Source organism: Phoenix dactylifera, chromosome 11 (genome assembly GCF_051530095.1).
Source record: "Phoenix dactylifera cultivar Ajwa chromosome 11, Ajwa_hap1_PhDact_Kaust_v1.1, whole genome shotgun sequence".
Classification (NCBI taxonomy): Eukaryota; Viridiplantae; Streptophyta; class Magnoliopsida; order Arecales; family Arecaceae; genus Phoenix; species Phoenix dactylifera.
In genome coordinates, this window is record NC_143200.1 from 29932652 (window position 1) to 29947843 (window position 15192).

A 15192-nucleotide genomic window follows, 5' to 3' on the forward strand; every position below is an offset into this window, starting at 1 on the left:
AGCTAAACTTAGATGCTGACAAAATAGTTTTTTTTTATCTATTGGTACAGTTCTTTTAAAAATTTTAGGAAGATTTCATGATGGAAGCCACGGCCCACGGGGCATCGTCCAAACAGCAAAGTAGTTTGCGAGAGTGGTCGGATTTTGAGCAGTCATGGGACAAATGGCAATTGGGCCCCATCACTAACACTAGGTTGTAGTTCAGCAAATCTGTTAAAGACTGTACAACCATCATACCTTATCCCAACTGGAGTTAAAAAAAACAAAATAAACAAAATTCCAGTGATTATGAGGAGCTTCAAGAATCTAATATACCTACCTCGACTATGTCTGATGTTATTCTCTAAAAAAGAAAACATGTTAAGGATGGCAGAGTGCTCGGATTTGGTGCAGCGGATCCAGAGCAGGCTGGAGGGATGGAGGGCGTCCTCCTTATCCATGATGGGGAGAGTGACACTGGTCAGAGCGGTGCTGGGATTTATACCGATGTATTTTATGGCCAACACAGTGGTTCCGAAGACGATCCTGTTAGGATCGAGCGCTTTCTTCGGAACTTCCTATGGGGGTCATACAGTGGAGGTTACGGAGTGCACCTAGTGGCTTGGGAGCAGGTTTGTCGTCCCACTAGTGAGGGTGATCTAGGAGTGCAGTCCCTCATTGAGAGGCGCGAGGCGTTCATCGCTCGGCATGCGGCTAGGTTCATATTAGAGCCACACGGTCTCTGGAGTCAGGTGATGGTAGCCAGATATGGTCGAGGGGCTTCAGGGGTGGCACAGAGGGGTCGCCGAGTCTCCTTCATGTGGCGTGAGATCGGGAGGTACCTGCCGTCAGTATCGGCACACATCAGGTGTTTGATTGGCGACGGCCGGAGTATTGATGTGACCAGCAACTCATGGGTGGACTCCTTGTCCCTGAGCTGTTGGCCGACTATGTTTGACACAGAGGCAGTTGAGGGGCTACGGGTGTGCGACCTCCTAGCACTAGGAAGGGCAGTGTGGGATGAGGCCAGACTCAGGCTATTGTTCAGGGTACACCTAGCTGCGAGGATTCGGTCCCTCCCGTTACCAGGATTGGGGGGGGGGGCAGATGTCAGGGTGTGGGGCACCTCGAGCCGGGCCAATGTCAGGCTGGGAGATCTCACGCGCGCCATTCAGCCGGGGTACGAGCCGGGGCCGGATTGCACTTGGATTTGGAGGTCCGGACTTCACTCGAGGGTAGCTCTTTTTCTATGGAAGGTGTTCTGGGACCGACTTCCTACGAGAGCAGAGCTGAGCAGGCATGGTTGGGGAGTCTCGGCTGAGTGCGGGACGTGTGGAGCTGAGGAGTCAGTGGACCACGTGCTCTTCCAGTGTATATGGGCGAGGTCGACATGGCAGTGAGCTGGGATCCCGCAGGGGGCCCGGAGTGCGCGGCTACAGTTTCTTAGGGTGATACGGCAGTGGTTAGCCAGTTTACAGACCCACGAGGAGGGCATTAGAGCTACTTGCACAGCACTTCAGATCTGGCTGGCAAGGAATGCCCGTACTCTCGGTGAGCGCAGGGTGTCACCGAGGTTTGCGGCAGAGTTTGCTCGAGCACAGGCCACGGAGATCAGACCCGCCCCTCATACAGACAGACCTTTGACAGCTCGGGACACCTGGGGTTCCCCCCTTACTTCGGCAGCTTCTCAGTTGGTGTTTTTCACCTGAGAGCCCCCACCCCCGAGCTTCCTCAAGGTCAACTTCGATGGATCGGTTTTGGATGGCGGCACGCGAGGCGGTGCAGACTTTGTCATACGGAGCCCGCATTCCAGGGCAGTGGCCGCAGGAGGCTGTCTGCTATTCGATATATCGATTCCTGGAGCAGAGCTGCGTGCAGCCTGGGCCGGCCTTCGACATGCGCGGGTAGTACTGCGGGCCAACTCAATTATTTTGGAGGGTGACTCGGCCACTGTCGTCCGGTGGATTTAGAGGGGATTGGGGGTTGAGGGCATAGACCACCCCTTGATTCGCGATATTGTAATGATGATGAGTGAGGAAGGGGCCATTCTGGCCAAGCATGTATTCAGGAAGGCAAATGGGGCAGCCGATTGGATGGCTGCCTATGCGGCCCACCACTCGGGGTATGCCCTCTGGTCGAGGGAGGCGGAGCTGCCATTGGCACTCCGTGAAGTATTGTATTTTGATCTTATTGGGTGTATTCGTACCCGTACTGTATGAAGCACCCGTATTCAGCCAAAAAAAAAAGAAAAAAGAAAAAGAAAACATGTTATCCTTAATTTTTATATCTATTTTTCATATTTATTTTAAGTATTCTCCAAACTGAAAAAAAAGAAAACGCCATCAGGATGTAATTAGAAAAACCTGGACAAGGTAACCATCATTTATGTACCTCAAAAGTTTTCTTTCTTTTTTTTAATTCAAAAATATTAAAAAATTCCAGTCCGACGTGGCAGAAAGAGATTGGTTCTATTCATTGAAATATAGTGCGATCGACAGGGAGCTTGGGCCATCAATCCAGTCACACATCAACACCACATCAGAAACGAGCGTGGATGTCGCTACGACGTCGACCGTCACCTTCCTTCATCGAAGTGCCCAGGCCAAGAAAAAGGATTGGTTGGATACTGGTGGCCGCCACCATAATCAGACTGCGGCAGACGTTGATAAGTAGCTGCACTTCTTCGGCTTATCACACTGAAAGCCCCACATGACTCATGAGGCAGGATAGGATGGCCGAATTGGCTCCAGTATGGCAGGAGCAAATCATTACAGCATGATCGACAAGGGCCCAGCCAAATTCGCAGTTAAAAGGTATGACAAAAGCACTTGTAATATAAATGCCAATTGTAATTGAATTATGTACACCTTAATTCGTTCGTTCAATTCTTTCTGTTCTGGAATTTGTTCACATTTGAAATATTTTTATATTCAGCTGGATTTTTTGAACTATTAATCCACATTGAACTGCATCATTAAAGAACATATACCACAAGAATATGAAAAAAAAAACAAGGGTTAGCTCATTTATTGCAAATTAACTGCCAGTGTCTCTCTGCTTTCTAGAATTTTTTTCAGCACCCTTGTCTTAATCTAAAAGTGGCATTGAGTGTCGTTCTAGAAGTGTTTGCTTAGACCTATATCCCCTCTGATTATTCCTGGCCATATGCGGATGCATTTCTCATGGAAAAAATGAACATACCTGGATGCATTAAGACTTACCATTAACATCAGATTCAAGAGCTAAGGTATTATCGACAATAACCTGGCATCATACAGATTAAAGAGATACAAATATAATGTCGGATGAAAATAATGCCATTTAACTTCAATCAGAAGAGGAAGATGAAGAGAGATTCACCTACTGATGCTCTTAGGCACTCTGCTCTCTGAGCTCCCTCTTCCAATTTACCAATATTTGAACTACTAACTAGATAGACTATTTAAAGCTAAAAATAAAGAAAAAGGGTCACACGTTCATAAAACCAAACCACTTTGAAGATTTGCGAGTATGCGAGTCTATTGGTTAATTTATTCTTGAAATGATAGTAAACATTCAATCACGAAACAGCAGCCTAATACTGATATAACTGCTCCCTACTTGTTCACCAACTAAAGGGAAGATCTCACCGGATGATAGTTTGACTATCAGCTCTTCCATATGAATGGTGCTGGTATATACATCGCAAACAATGTAAAGAGGATGGCGAAAAAAAGGCCTAGAGACCAAACTTTTATTACCATGCAAGAATTGTACTTACATCTTGTATACATACCTAACAGCTTGCCTCACATCTCGCATAATATGTTGCTTATCTTCCGAAGCTCCTCGAGAGCTGCCAACGCCGTAACTTGCCCTTTGCCACAAAGAATGTTGTTTGATAAGTTTTCCAGCGAACCAGACTGACCCCGATCTTGCTGGAAGACTGATTCGATCACCTGAACAACCCAATGATCATGATTATAATAAATTCAATAAGCAGGATCTCAATCAACATTCAACATACATCCGATACTTTGGAAGAATGCTACGTACAGACTAAGAGGAGAGCAAAGCAATTCATCATGCTTGCTGAGGACAACAAAATCAAGGGCGATTCCTAAAATTGCCATTGTTGAGATGCATGCACATTGCAGTCATGTTATTGGTCAATTATCATTATCTCACGCCCCCACCCCCCGGCACACACAAAAAGTTTAACAATATGTTTAGCGGAAAAAAAAAAAAAACAGATGTCTTTCAAATTTAGAAACTGTGAATGCTGAGTCAAAGTTCTACATAATCTGATGGAGAGAGATGATATTGGCAGTCAGAATTTGTACTATGTTATTTTCACAAAAACAAGACTCTGACCATATATCAGCACCAATAAATTGCAAGCTTATACAGTCAACTTTTGGAAAAATACATTAAGTACTAGAAGCAAAACTCAGATACATAAAAGTGTAGATAGAAGTGCAGTGAAAAAGCAAATTAATACAAGACTAATTACACATGCACTACCTGAATATTCTCGAGCATGGATTGCCCAAGATTTTTCAAAGTGTCCATCATTTTATTGTCTCCCAGATCCATCTTCCTACTAACTTCACAAGAATTATAGCACCCATCAAAAACTGAAGCGCCAGAAATATCCTTATTTATATTTCCAGCACCAGGGGATCTTTGTGAATCCTCAGTTCCTGCCCTTTCAACATTCCCTTCACTAGAACCTCTACTGAACTTCCAAAACCACTGAAATTTACCAGAGAGCGGTTTTCGTTCCTTTGAAACTGGTACCTGTTTCAAGGATACATCTGTTTCAGGCTTAATGGTGGTAGGAGAAGTGGTTTCAGAGTCCCGAACTGGTTGATTATAATCACTGCAACTCTGGCAATCCTCTCCATGAATTGTTTCATCATCATTATCACTGACAAATGAATTTGAGGTAACACTACTTTTTTCTGAGTCATTTTCATGATCATTGTCCATGCTATGAGAACTGGTAGCTGTGGAAAAGACTGAATTCTCTCCACTCAAACATGCCTCTTCAGTCATACAATCTGAGGTCCTTCCTAAAATATTTTGATCAGCCCGTTCAACAGGAAAATCCTTACCCGCATCTACCCCCACAGTAAGAGACTCCTTGTTATTTGAACTACCAGGAATCTCTTCACACTCCAACTTATCACGATCTGCCTCCGAATTCATTTCTCGAGACAAATCATCCAAGAGCCTACGCCTAACAGAAGACTGATAATCCTTCTTCCCACTCCTAGGCTTTGTTGGAGAAGGATCTGATTCTGTCCTAGCTAAACCAAGCCTCTCAACCAAAGATTTCTTCATTGTTCCACCCAAAACTGAGTCACCATCACTTCCCTTGAGAACAGGTTCGGCCTTATGCAACACTCTCCATTTCTCTTCCCAATAGCCATCTGGTAATGGGTGGAGTGGAGTCTTGGGAGAAGCCGAACCAGTCGGAAGACTATAACCTCTACTAATCATCAGCTTATTCCTGTTAGAACTTCTCTGTGATGAAGATGAGATGTTTGAATGAAGCGCAAGAACTTGCAATGACTTTGCCTTTTCTATCAGCTTCTTCATGTCGACATTCTTAGGAAAGTTTAATAACCTCTGAAGACAAGAAGTAGCAGTTTCAGTGGCTAAGAGTGAAGATCGTAGCTGAAGAAGCAATGATACAGCCAGTGCTACAATAAATGCCCCTCGAGGAGAGCATAAGACCTCAAAACTATATTCAGCATCACTATCTATGCTTGCTCTATTAGGAGAAGAAAATAGTTCATCCCAAATTACTAAGAGATCACCAAGGGAAAATTCACGTCCAAACAGAACACGCAGCCATCGGAGTGCAAAGTATTGAGGTTCCACACCAATCTCAACAAGATGACTGTGAAGAGATGAATCCACAATGGAAAGCAAATGATACAATGCAGATGAGGCTTCAATAACAGGAGGTAAGCCTGTGCTAGCTCCAATTGCAGGAGAGGGAGAGAAAAAGTCTGCCATGGCAACCATACCACAGGCCCCACTCATCAAGCCATCAAACAAACAATAGGCATCATGTTCCATAAATCTCTCAGATAACACAACACCCAGCTCGCCTTCTGGACCATAAGCATCACTTAATAAAAATTTGTCCCTTGTGTCGGGATCAAGGTCATCCAGGCAGCTAATTTCTGGTGTGCTTTCTTGAAAAACAGTGTCTTTATCATTTACCGTGTCCCAGTTTGTGGTATTTGTAAATCTATAATTGGAGACAAGGTCACTTTCTGGGAAAGATATGCCATCGAATTCATCCTTAAAACAGTTTTCATGGAGTTTTTGCACTCGAGACAAATGGTCCAGATCAACATGAAGTACATATACCAGAGGAGCCAGTAGTTCATGCATTCCTGCAAGGAAAAACAATAGAGGTCTCTGTCATTCAGCATACAGATTGAAAGGTCAAATTTGAAAAGGTCATACATCCTATTAATAACTTTTGCTTCTTCACTATGTTTTAAATTTGGTGTCTACTCTGAACTGCAGGTCATGAAATGACACCCAGATCTCGAATAGCAATGATTCAGATACAATGCAAAATCGACAGCTATATAAACCTTTATCGGAGGTATTTTATCCTAAAATAAAGCTTTAGAAAAAGAAAAACACAGAATAAGTTACCTACCATTTTCATAAATATTAATTCAGCCCAAAATACTACATCATGTTTAAAATAACAATATGTAGGTTCATAACTAATAGTTGAAGAATCAAGAATGATTCAAAGATTAACCCTCCACTTCCTGATCTTGTTTTAGATATGCCTATGCAAGAAAAGCACAGATAGGTCAACTTGCCTTGGCGATATCCGTACTCTGGATGACGAAGACACCACAATAGCAGTATTCTTCTTAACATAGACTGGCATGTAGAGGTTTGAAAGTAGCTACCATCTTCTGGATACAACCGTGACAGATCTTGGTCGGCCATTCTCTCCAATTCAGCATTTCGGAAGAAGCGGCCCCATGTGCTGTCTGCAATGATTTTGTGCAATAAGATCAACACAACAATTTTGAGAAAACAGAATTAACAGGTGATCAATTGTGCAATCATGAGATCTTAAGCGTTCAATGAATGCACTATTTTTGGAATATATAACACAAAATCATTATTATGGAATTTCATAAGTATTACCACAACCCTTTTTTAGAGTAAACAGCATGCATCATATCTAGAAAAGCTTCTCATGATTACAAAGTAAAGATTTTCAAGCACATCAACAGTATGGTAATCCATGCTAAATTAATGTAAGTGATTAAAATTAATGAGCATTGAAGTTATGGATATAATGGCATAGAAATAAAAAAAAAAAATCTATAGAACAGCACTTGACTGTATTTCAGAGCTTAAATGGTGAATACAGCATGGGATTTTTTTAACATAAAAATATAGGCATCATGAAAAATAATGATAACCCAAATAGCCATTCCAAACTTTTCGAAGACATATGTAACAAATGTGGAAATGTGTGAAAAGGTAAAAAAAATAATATTTTTTCCGGAAAGGCTTGAGCCAGAATAAACCATAAGCTTTTTTAATTCAAATGATAATAGAGAAAATGGGTAAAAACCAAGGAAAGATAGTTTATGCCGAGTCTCTTAAGTAAATTCAGCATAATCTGTGTCTAGGAGTAAATTTTCAGCAACACGAACCAGAGTATAAATGTACCTGGATTTTGTGATAAAGGATTGTCCATGGCAAGATCAGGAGATCTGCTTCCTTCTCTAGGGAGATGAGGATCTATTAGAAGGCGACGCCTCAGGCTGGCATATCTGTGAAGGAAGAAAATTAGATAAGATACATATCAGGCAGATCCAGCAAAGTCAAAAGAACTGGTTTTTTTTTTTTGGTACACAATAGATCATAAAAAGAAAGAACATATCAATAGAGGATTAATTCGGTGCCGCAAAGCAAACAATGAGGAACAACAAATACACCTTCAATGTAGTTTGTGCATTCAATTATAAAGATCAAAGGAAATTACTGCGAGGGTGGGTTTGTAATATTCCATTTGGAAAAAGACCATAGTAATAAATCCTAAACTCTCAGGCAAGAGTTGCTCGAAACAAAATAAAAGTCATTAAGCTAAACATTGCGGATTAGATTATAGGCATGTAAAGCGAATTTTGCTGAAAGCAGTAAAATCTATCCTAGATAAAAAAAAAGTTTTGGTACACCAGAAAGAGTAGTGCTCAAGTTCCAATTCTCTTACCACCATCCTTGCTAAACTGAAGCACCAAGTGCAAGCAACAGTGAAAATCATTAAATTAACCTAGGAAATTGGAGATATCAACAGCATCAAGGATAGCAGGTAAAGTGGAGGGGGAAAAAGCATCTGCATCTCACAAGAGACCAGGCACATTGAAAAGGTTAAGATGTGAATGCAAAACCGGTAATCACAATCTCAAATCCCTATGGATACACAAAAATAATACTTTGTTGTATAACCTAGAAGGCATAGCCCGTAGCAGATCTCCTAATTTAAAAAAAAAAGAGTCTTTCACAGCCCCAATACGACAAGGAAAACAGAAAGGCGTATCATAGATGATAATAAAAATTAAACATCTGGTATGCCATTCCCCTCCTCAGATAACAGTCAGAAATTTTTCCGTAAAATAGATTAACAATCCAAACAGAAGTCTCCTGACACAGTTCCAAAAATCAAAATCTCAAGAAAAAAAAAAAAAGAAGCACAATATAAAAAATGCCAAAAGAAAAAAAAAATCTCATCACAAAGCTTATTTTTATTTGCTTCAGAGCATCAAACCTGATTAAAGATACAGGAAAAATCAGTAGCCACACATAAAAAGCATAGCAATCCTCCACGGAACGGGAAAAAGGGATTTCACCACAAAAAACCGAAACGTCGAAAATCTTACAGACGAGGTTTAAGGGTCCAATCTCACCTCCTCCGAGAATCTGCCGTGATGCGTCGGAGATCTTCGATCGAATCCGAGGGCGAGCTCGGCAGTATCCCGAGATCGATACGCCATCTGACACTCCTGAGATCCGAGAATCTCTTCCGCGGTGGGAGCGGGGGCTCCGGCAATGGAGCATCGATTGGAGCTGGGGACATGGAGTTCGCTCCTTCCTTCGATTGATTCCTAGCCGAGATCTAGATGCCCTATATGACGATTCCTCACTGGAAAAGGAGAGACAAGAAGGAAGAGGGCATGTATAAGCTAATAAAAGAGGCACCTTCGAGACGAAAACCTGGTAATTTTATGAGGGAAGGGAGAAGATGAAGAGATCGAGAAGTTGAGAGTGGAAACAGAGGACGCCATCTGTGGTGGGAAGAAACTGGGGAAGGAGAAAAGGTGAAGCCTCGGGAAAGAGATCAAAATCTTGCGGCGTACTTTGGGAAGAAAATTGGGAATTTTGGAGCAAAAGAGCAAGGGTTTGGAGAGTAGGAGCCTAGGAGGAGGGGGTGAGAAAAGAAACCTCTCGCTTTTTAGATCTCTCTTTTTTTTTTGTTTTTTTGGTTCTTTGGTGGGTGGAGGCGTGGAACTGAGAGAGAGAAGAGTGGGCATCGAGGGGGAGAAGGAATTCAATGTGAGGGGGAAAATTAAGAGCTACTATAACGTCAGTCTAAAGGCACTTCGGGGCCCAGGGGAGGATGAGCTGTCTTGCTAATGTCTGATATCATAGAACAAGCCAAAACAAAACGAGAGCATCTTTAAACGCACAATCTTTTCTGCTTGGGAACGTGCACTCTCTTGAGTATGGTCTCCTGCTCGTTATTACGGAGGGATAAGAAGGGAGTGAAAGTTGAGTGGTTTCCTTGGTTTCTTTTCTTCCTGTTTCTACTTTCCGCTACCATCCCCCTTGGGGAACCAAACGGGAATAGGAGAGAACATGGAGATAATAAAAAAACTGACCCACTTCAAGTCAATCTACTTTGTAGGTTCCTAGGAGGCGTGACCCACTTCCCGCAGAGTCCTGGCTCTATTAATTGTTGGCCAGCACAATTCAGAATGGTTAATGGTCTCTCAATTACGGACTGTGCTCCAACTAAATAAGTCCTACCCAAAATGCTGATCTAGGGTTTGGGTTATATGTTTTGTCCCAAAGAATGATTTATCTCCTTCCACCGTATCAACCATTAGATCACAGGACATTATTTTGAGATCTGTGCAGATAGAGAAAAGAAGAAAAGGTTAAAGTGCTTTGCGATCTGTATAAGATGTGATTCGGTGGTAGACGTTGGGGAGATCAATCATACTTTCGCGCAAAAGATGTAACCTGAACCGCTGACCACGCCACGCCTAACTAATACTATGGTGGGTTGGATTCTGAAGCATGACCAAGTCTTGGCGGGGACCGAATTGCGAAAAAGACCAAGAGTTTTTGAATTTTAGTTGAGGGAGCGAGGGTGAGTGTTTTGGAAAGTTCAGTGGCCTCACAGTGACAGTTGTCACATCAAAAAAAAAGACAAGGATAGTGGTTGGGTATAATAAGCTTGGTTCGGCTCTCCACCTAATATTCGGAGCATCTACTCGGAGCATCATTGGCGTGCTTGTTCTAACTACATAGGAATACTGCACGGATCCGAAGCATATTCTCTCCTCGAACATCAAAGCCAAACACAGGCTAGAACCTGAAATGGTCAAGAATAAATATAGAGGAGGAAAAGGCAAACCACTGTATCATCAACAAGAAAAAAAAAAAAACAAAAAGCCCCACTGTTCAAGGGCAGTGTTAGACACAGCTACATAGATGATTCTATTTGGACACACAATAGCAACTTTTCGCACCATTCTTCATCAGTGGTCTAGGACTGTGTTTTCTTTTGTGTTTGGCTAGAATTCTTCGAGAATATGTTGTCTAATTATCCTCGATTAATAATGCAATTCCATGTAGTGCTGCAATGAGAGACTCTTACAAAACAAACATTTATTTGTACAACTACTTTTGATGATGACTGAGCATAATGTCAATGAGTTTCTCTCAGGTCTCGAGTAATGATTTTTTCAACACTATAACAAGGCACTAGAGTAGTTATTTTGGCACATTATCTTGCCGCCCTCTTTATGGTCTCTTTACTACACCTTCCCTTCGCGTGTCGAATGGGTTAGGGATTCTACAGCTGGTGCTGGAACTCTGATAAGAGATCAAATGGTAATGCGTCTCTACTTTTTAATTCAATACTTCTCAATTTTGGTTGGAAGGGGATTGATTGACTACCATAATGTGGATTTATGGCAGCACAACCACCTCAAAAGCACATGATCCTCTTATTTGTGATATTTGGCAGATGAAATGAGCTCTACTAACTTTTAAAGCCTCCCCTTTTTGTTTTCGAGAAGGGGAGCAAGCAATAGATTAGTTGGCCAATTGAAGTTTGAAAAATAAACTCCTTATGGCTTTGAAGGACGAATTTCCATCTCAATTTAGTTTATGGCTTTAGTTATCTTTTTTTTTTTTAAATTCAAGCTCTCTTGTATGTTTCTTTTTTCAAGAAGGGAACTGAACAATAGATTAGCTAGCTAATTGAAGCTCAAAAAATAGACTCTTTATATATAGTTTTGGAGGAGGAACTTTCATTTCGATTCACTGCTGCTCACTGTTGAAGTTTATGGCTTTGCTTTTTTTTAGACTTGTTTTTAAAAATTCGAAGTTTGTCCTGTAAAAAAAAAAAGGAAGAAGGAAAATATAAGATCTCTGAGCTTTACGAGCAGTGCGATTAACCAAAATGCATATATTTATGTATATATATGATTTATGTATACGTATACATACATAAGTTTATGTACGCCCCCACCCCCCCCCCCCCCCCCCCCCCCCCCCCCCCCCCAAGTAGTGGCAAAAGAGGAGGACGCTTATAAAGATAATTTGACAATAATAGCTAGCATCCAATGACAATGGCGTCTAGTTATGATAGCTGATCGAGCCATTTGATGTAACATTGCTCTAGAATTTAATACAACAAGATCTAACCAAAGCACCGACCGGTCTACTTTTCCGCCTCTCAAAACAGGACAAAGCCTTTACACCAATCAATTTCCGGCACGCAAGCACCGATGGTGCCGGTCCGCATTCATTTATTGGAGACGTGGCGAGTAGCGATTTGCTGAAAAGGGTCTTGTACAGTTCCTTCAAAGAAAACCGAGCGCGGCAGGGCTCGGTGGCGGGGCCTGAGACTTGTTGTGGGCCCACATCGATTAGATTATGTTTACACGTAGCGGTACGGACACGTGTCATTAAATGATTAGCGAAAGCACCTAAACCTCGAAACCCATTTATTATATTGGGTCAATACTCAATAGATCAACTAAAAATCACAATATTTAACATCGGACTTGCTTCTTGTCTTACAAAAATCACCGAACTTGCTTACACCTATGCCACCTGATGAACATGTATGCATGTGTAGATGAAGGGCATAGATTAATTCGCCCCTGGATTGCGAACATCGCTATAAGTTTGGGACCCACCTTTCAATTAAATGGGGCCATAAAATATGCCAGCTGTGCAACTCATGAAGCACGCGTGCGATTACACCACCGGGAATAAAGAGAGGCGGTATAAGGGTGGATTAATACTTGCGACAAACTCGTCATTGAGTGGCTCACGAAGGAGCTGTCATATAGGCATATGGGGCGTTGAGTAATTGATAGCCTTCAATCATTGATGCAAAAGGTTCCTTCAATACGATAGCAATAGGCAAGCCCCTTATCTGACTCGTAATAAAAAAAAATGATCAATATAAAAATAATAAAATATTTTATATTTATCTGAAGTTTTTTAAAAAATAAAAAATAGTGTTTTTTATGGAAATAAGGTTGCTTTAAGTTTTTAGATAGATTAGTTGAAATGTTTCATAACAAATAATTTATATATATATATATATTTTAAAAATAAATATTTAATCAAGTATAAGCCACTATTTAATATGCTAATTTTTTAAAAAATATATTTTGTGAGAGAATTTTTTTTCATACGGATGAAAGGTTCTAAAAGATTTATCAATAGTATAATTTATATTTTAATGCCTCCATTGACACGTAATCTCGTCATCCCCGACCAAATAAAATAAAATATACATGCTCTCGCAGCAGCCAAGCCAATGACCTGCATGCGTCGTCAGCATCATTGCGGTGTTTCGCAAGGATTGAAGGGGTGACGCCTTTTTTTTTTTATGGTAAAAAAGGGGTGACGCCTTTCGCCCCACCGAATCTTGCATCCTTTTGCTTGGCCCTTATTTTGATGTCGTCCACTCTTCTCCTGGATCATATAATACCCGGGCGACCCAAACCAATCATTGGTTTTGTCGGCTAATGTACGTGTTTCATGCCTGAACATCTCAACAAATTCCCACCTAAAAAGAATATTTGGTACCATCTAAGTGTTACTCTCCCAACCTTCCTTTAGATTAAAAAACAATCAATTTTGTCGTGGTTGCAACATGAATATCACAACATAATCATACCTTCAAAATAATACAATACAATATAATAATAAAATGATCTAGGCTTCCAGATGGCAACATGAACCATACATTCAAAATAACACCTCCACCGCACCATCTATTGGAATATAATCTTCCAAATCTTTTGTCACCACACTATTAAAAAAAATATAGTCTGGCGGCCTTAAGAAATCATGTAGGCCTCTTGCCTGCCTCCTCTTTATTTGAGCTAAATGATACCAAAAAGAAAAAACCTGCGGACCAACATGTTCTAGCTCGACGGCCGCCTCTTCCAGCCTTCACCATCCCTCGTTCTCGGATGCTCCACGTCGGCTCGCTTGGTCTGTCGTAGGTGCGAGGGTTCATAGTTAAATGACATAGTCTTACGGCAATTGTCTCGGAATCTTATGCTATGAGCCAATAAATCCTACCAAATCTACTTGGACCGGAGGGGTCTTTTATTGGACCATAACGTTTTATAAGCCCATTAGGTAAATGATTACAATCATTAAATATTAAATTAGTCCCAAGGTTGGATTACATGCACAATCATTCACTTGAGGACCAAGCCATGGTGACTGCATAACATGCTGCAAAAGCTATGCATGCATAAGCCATCTTAATATAGATCATGTGTTAGAGACTTAGATCTAACAATGGTAGAATTAGGGCTGCAACAAGTATTAACATTACCACTGAAGAGTCATGCTTGAAAAAAGTGGTTAAGATTTACCGGATAGGTCTTCGTTCAGCAGTGGGTATTTTGCTCGTAAAAGATGGTTTAGCGGTCGGTATTTTGCTAATTCGAAAAGGTTATGAATTTGAAGATTCTTATGCTAATTTTTAGTGTTATTATATACAAGATTTGCAGATGGAAGTAATTTGACTTGATTGATCATAGTTTCATGTGTCCGGCACTTCCCTTGCTTACTTTAGTAGCAATTGGTCGAGGGACGAACTGCCACTATTGTTTAGGGCACTCGTCGTTGGACTTTTTTCATGTTGATTGATATTTAGAGCAAAAACATAAAAAAGAAAATTAATAAGCATAAAATTAAAGGATGCCCGTTTAGGAGCCACAATATCTTTTTAACCATTAGGAAATGCTAAAATTATGGTATCATTATGATATACGATCACAAGAAATAAAAAATCTTACAACCAAATTGTTTTTTTTTTTTAAATTAAAAAAAATCTCTACAACCAAAACCTATGGGGCATCATGAGGGACATTTCATGCATTTTATGGGCTTCGTAGATTTACTCGTCTAACCGGAAATCATGAAGCACCTTTGATACTCGATTCTGGTTTGGCAAATTCAGGCATTCATATCGTATAGATGGATCGATATACAATATCATGCGTAGTTCATGACAAAAGCATATGTGGGTAAGCATCAATTACATGTTACGTGCTGGCCTTTGTCTTGCCTTCGCGATTCCAGTAAGGGAGATATATGCATTTTTGAGGCATAGCCAGAGACGCAGCTGTCCACTCTCATACATTCATCATCTCCAATGAGAGACGTAGCTAATTAGTATTTAAGCTTATCAAGGTATAGGGAGGTCAGTAATGCAGCTAATTGGATGGCATCCTATGTAGCCAATCATATGGATCTAACATCTTAGGATTCTAGCTCACTTGTACCTGCACGGCTTTTTGATCTCTTCTTGCATGCAGCTTCTGTTGGCTGCATTTATTCTAGGTTAACCACCCGGGAAAAGGGAAAAAATAAAAGCTTATCAAGTTAGAGATTCATATA

General features: G+C 41.0%; 2 protein-coding genes across 3 annotated transcripts; one reads left to right on the forward strand and one right to left on the reverse strand.

Annotated features, from left to right (window-relative positions):
* Positions 1-416: 416 nt before the first annotated feature.
* Positions 417-1379, forward strand: LOC149751674 (uncharacterized). The gene has a single exon (XM_089926408.1). It carries the CDS (start codon positions 417-419, stop codon positions 1377-1379), a length of 963 nt encoding a protein of 320 aa, XP_089782534.1.
* Positions 1380-3058: 1679 nt separating this feature from the next.
* On the reverse strand, positions 3059-9745 carry LOC103715515 (uncharacterized). 2 transcript variants are annotated; one of them, XM_089926346.1, is made up of 6 exons: positions 8928-9570; positions 7690-7793; positions 6819-6995; positions 4483-6371; positions 3755-3917; positions 3059-3180 (listed from the first exon to the last, which is right to left on the reverse strand). In XM_089926346.1, exons 1-5 carry the CDS (start codon positions 9095-9097, stop codon positions 3768-3770), a joined length of 2490 nt encoding a protein of 829 aa, XP_089782472.1. In that variant the 5' UTR covers positions 9098-9570; the 3' UTR covers positions 3059-3180; positions 3755-3767. The 2 variants fall into 2 exon arrangements, with proteins under 2 accessions (XP_089782472.1, XP_008801389.5); XM_008803167.6 differs by lacking the exon at positions 3059-3180 and having other exon boundaries at positions 3491-3917; positions 8928-9745.
* Positions 9746-15192: the final 5447 nt, after the last annotated feature.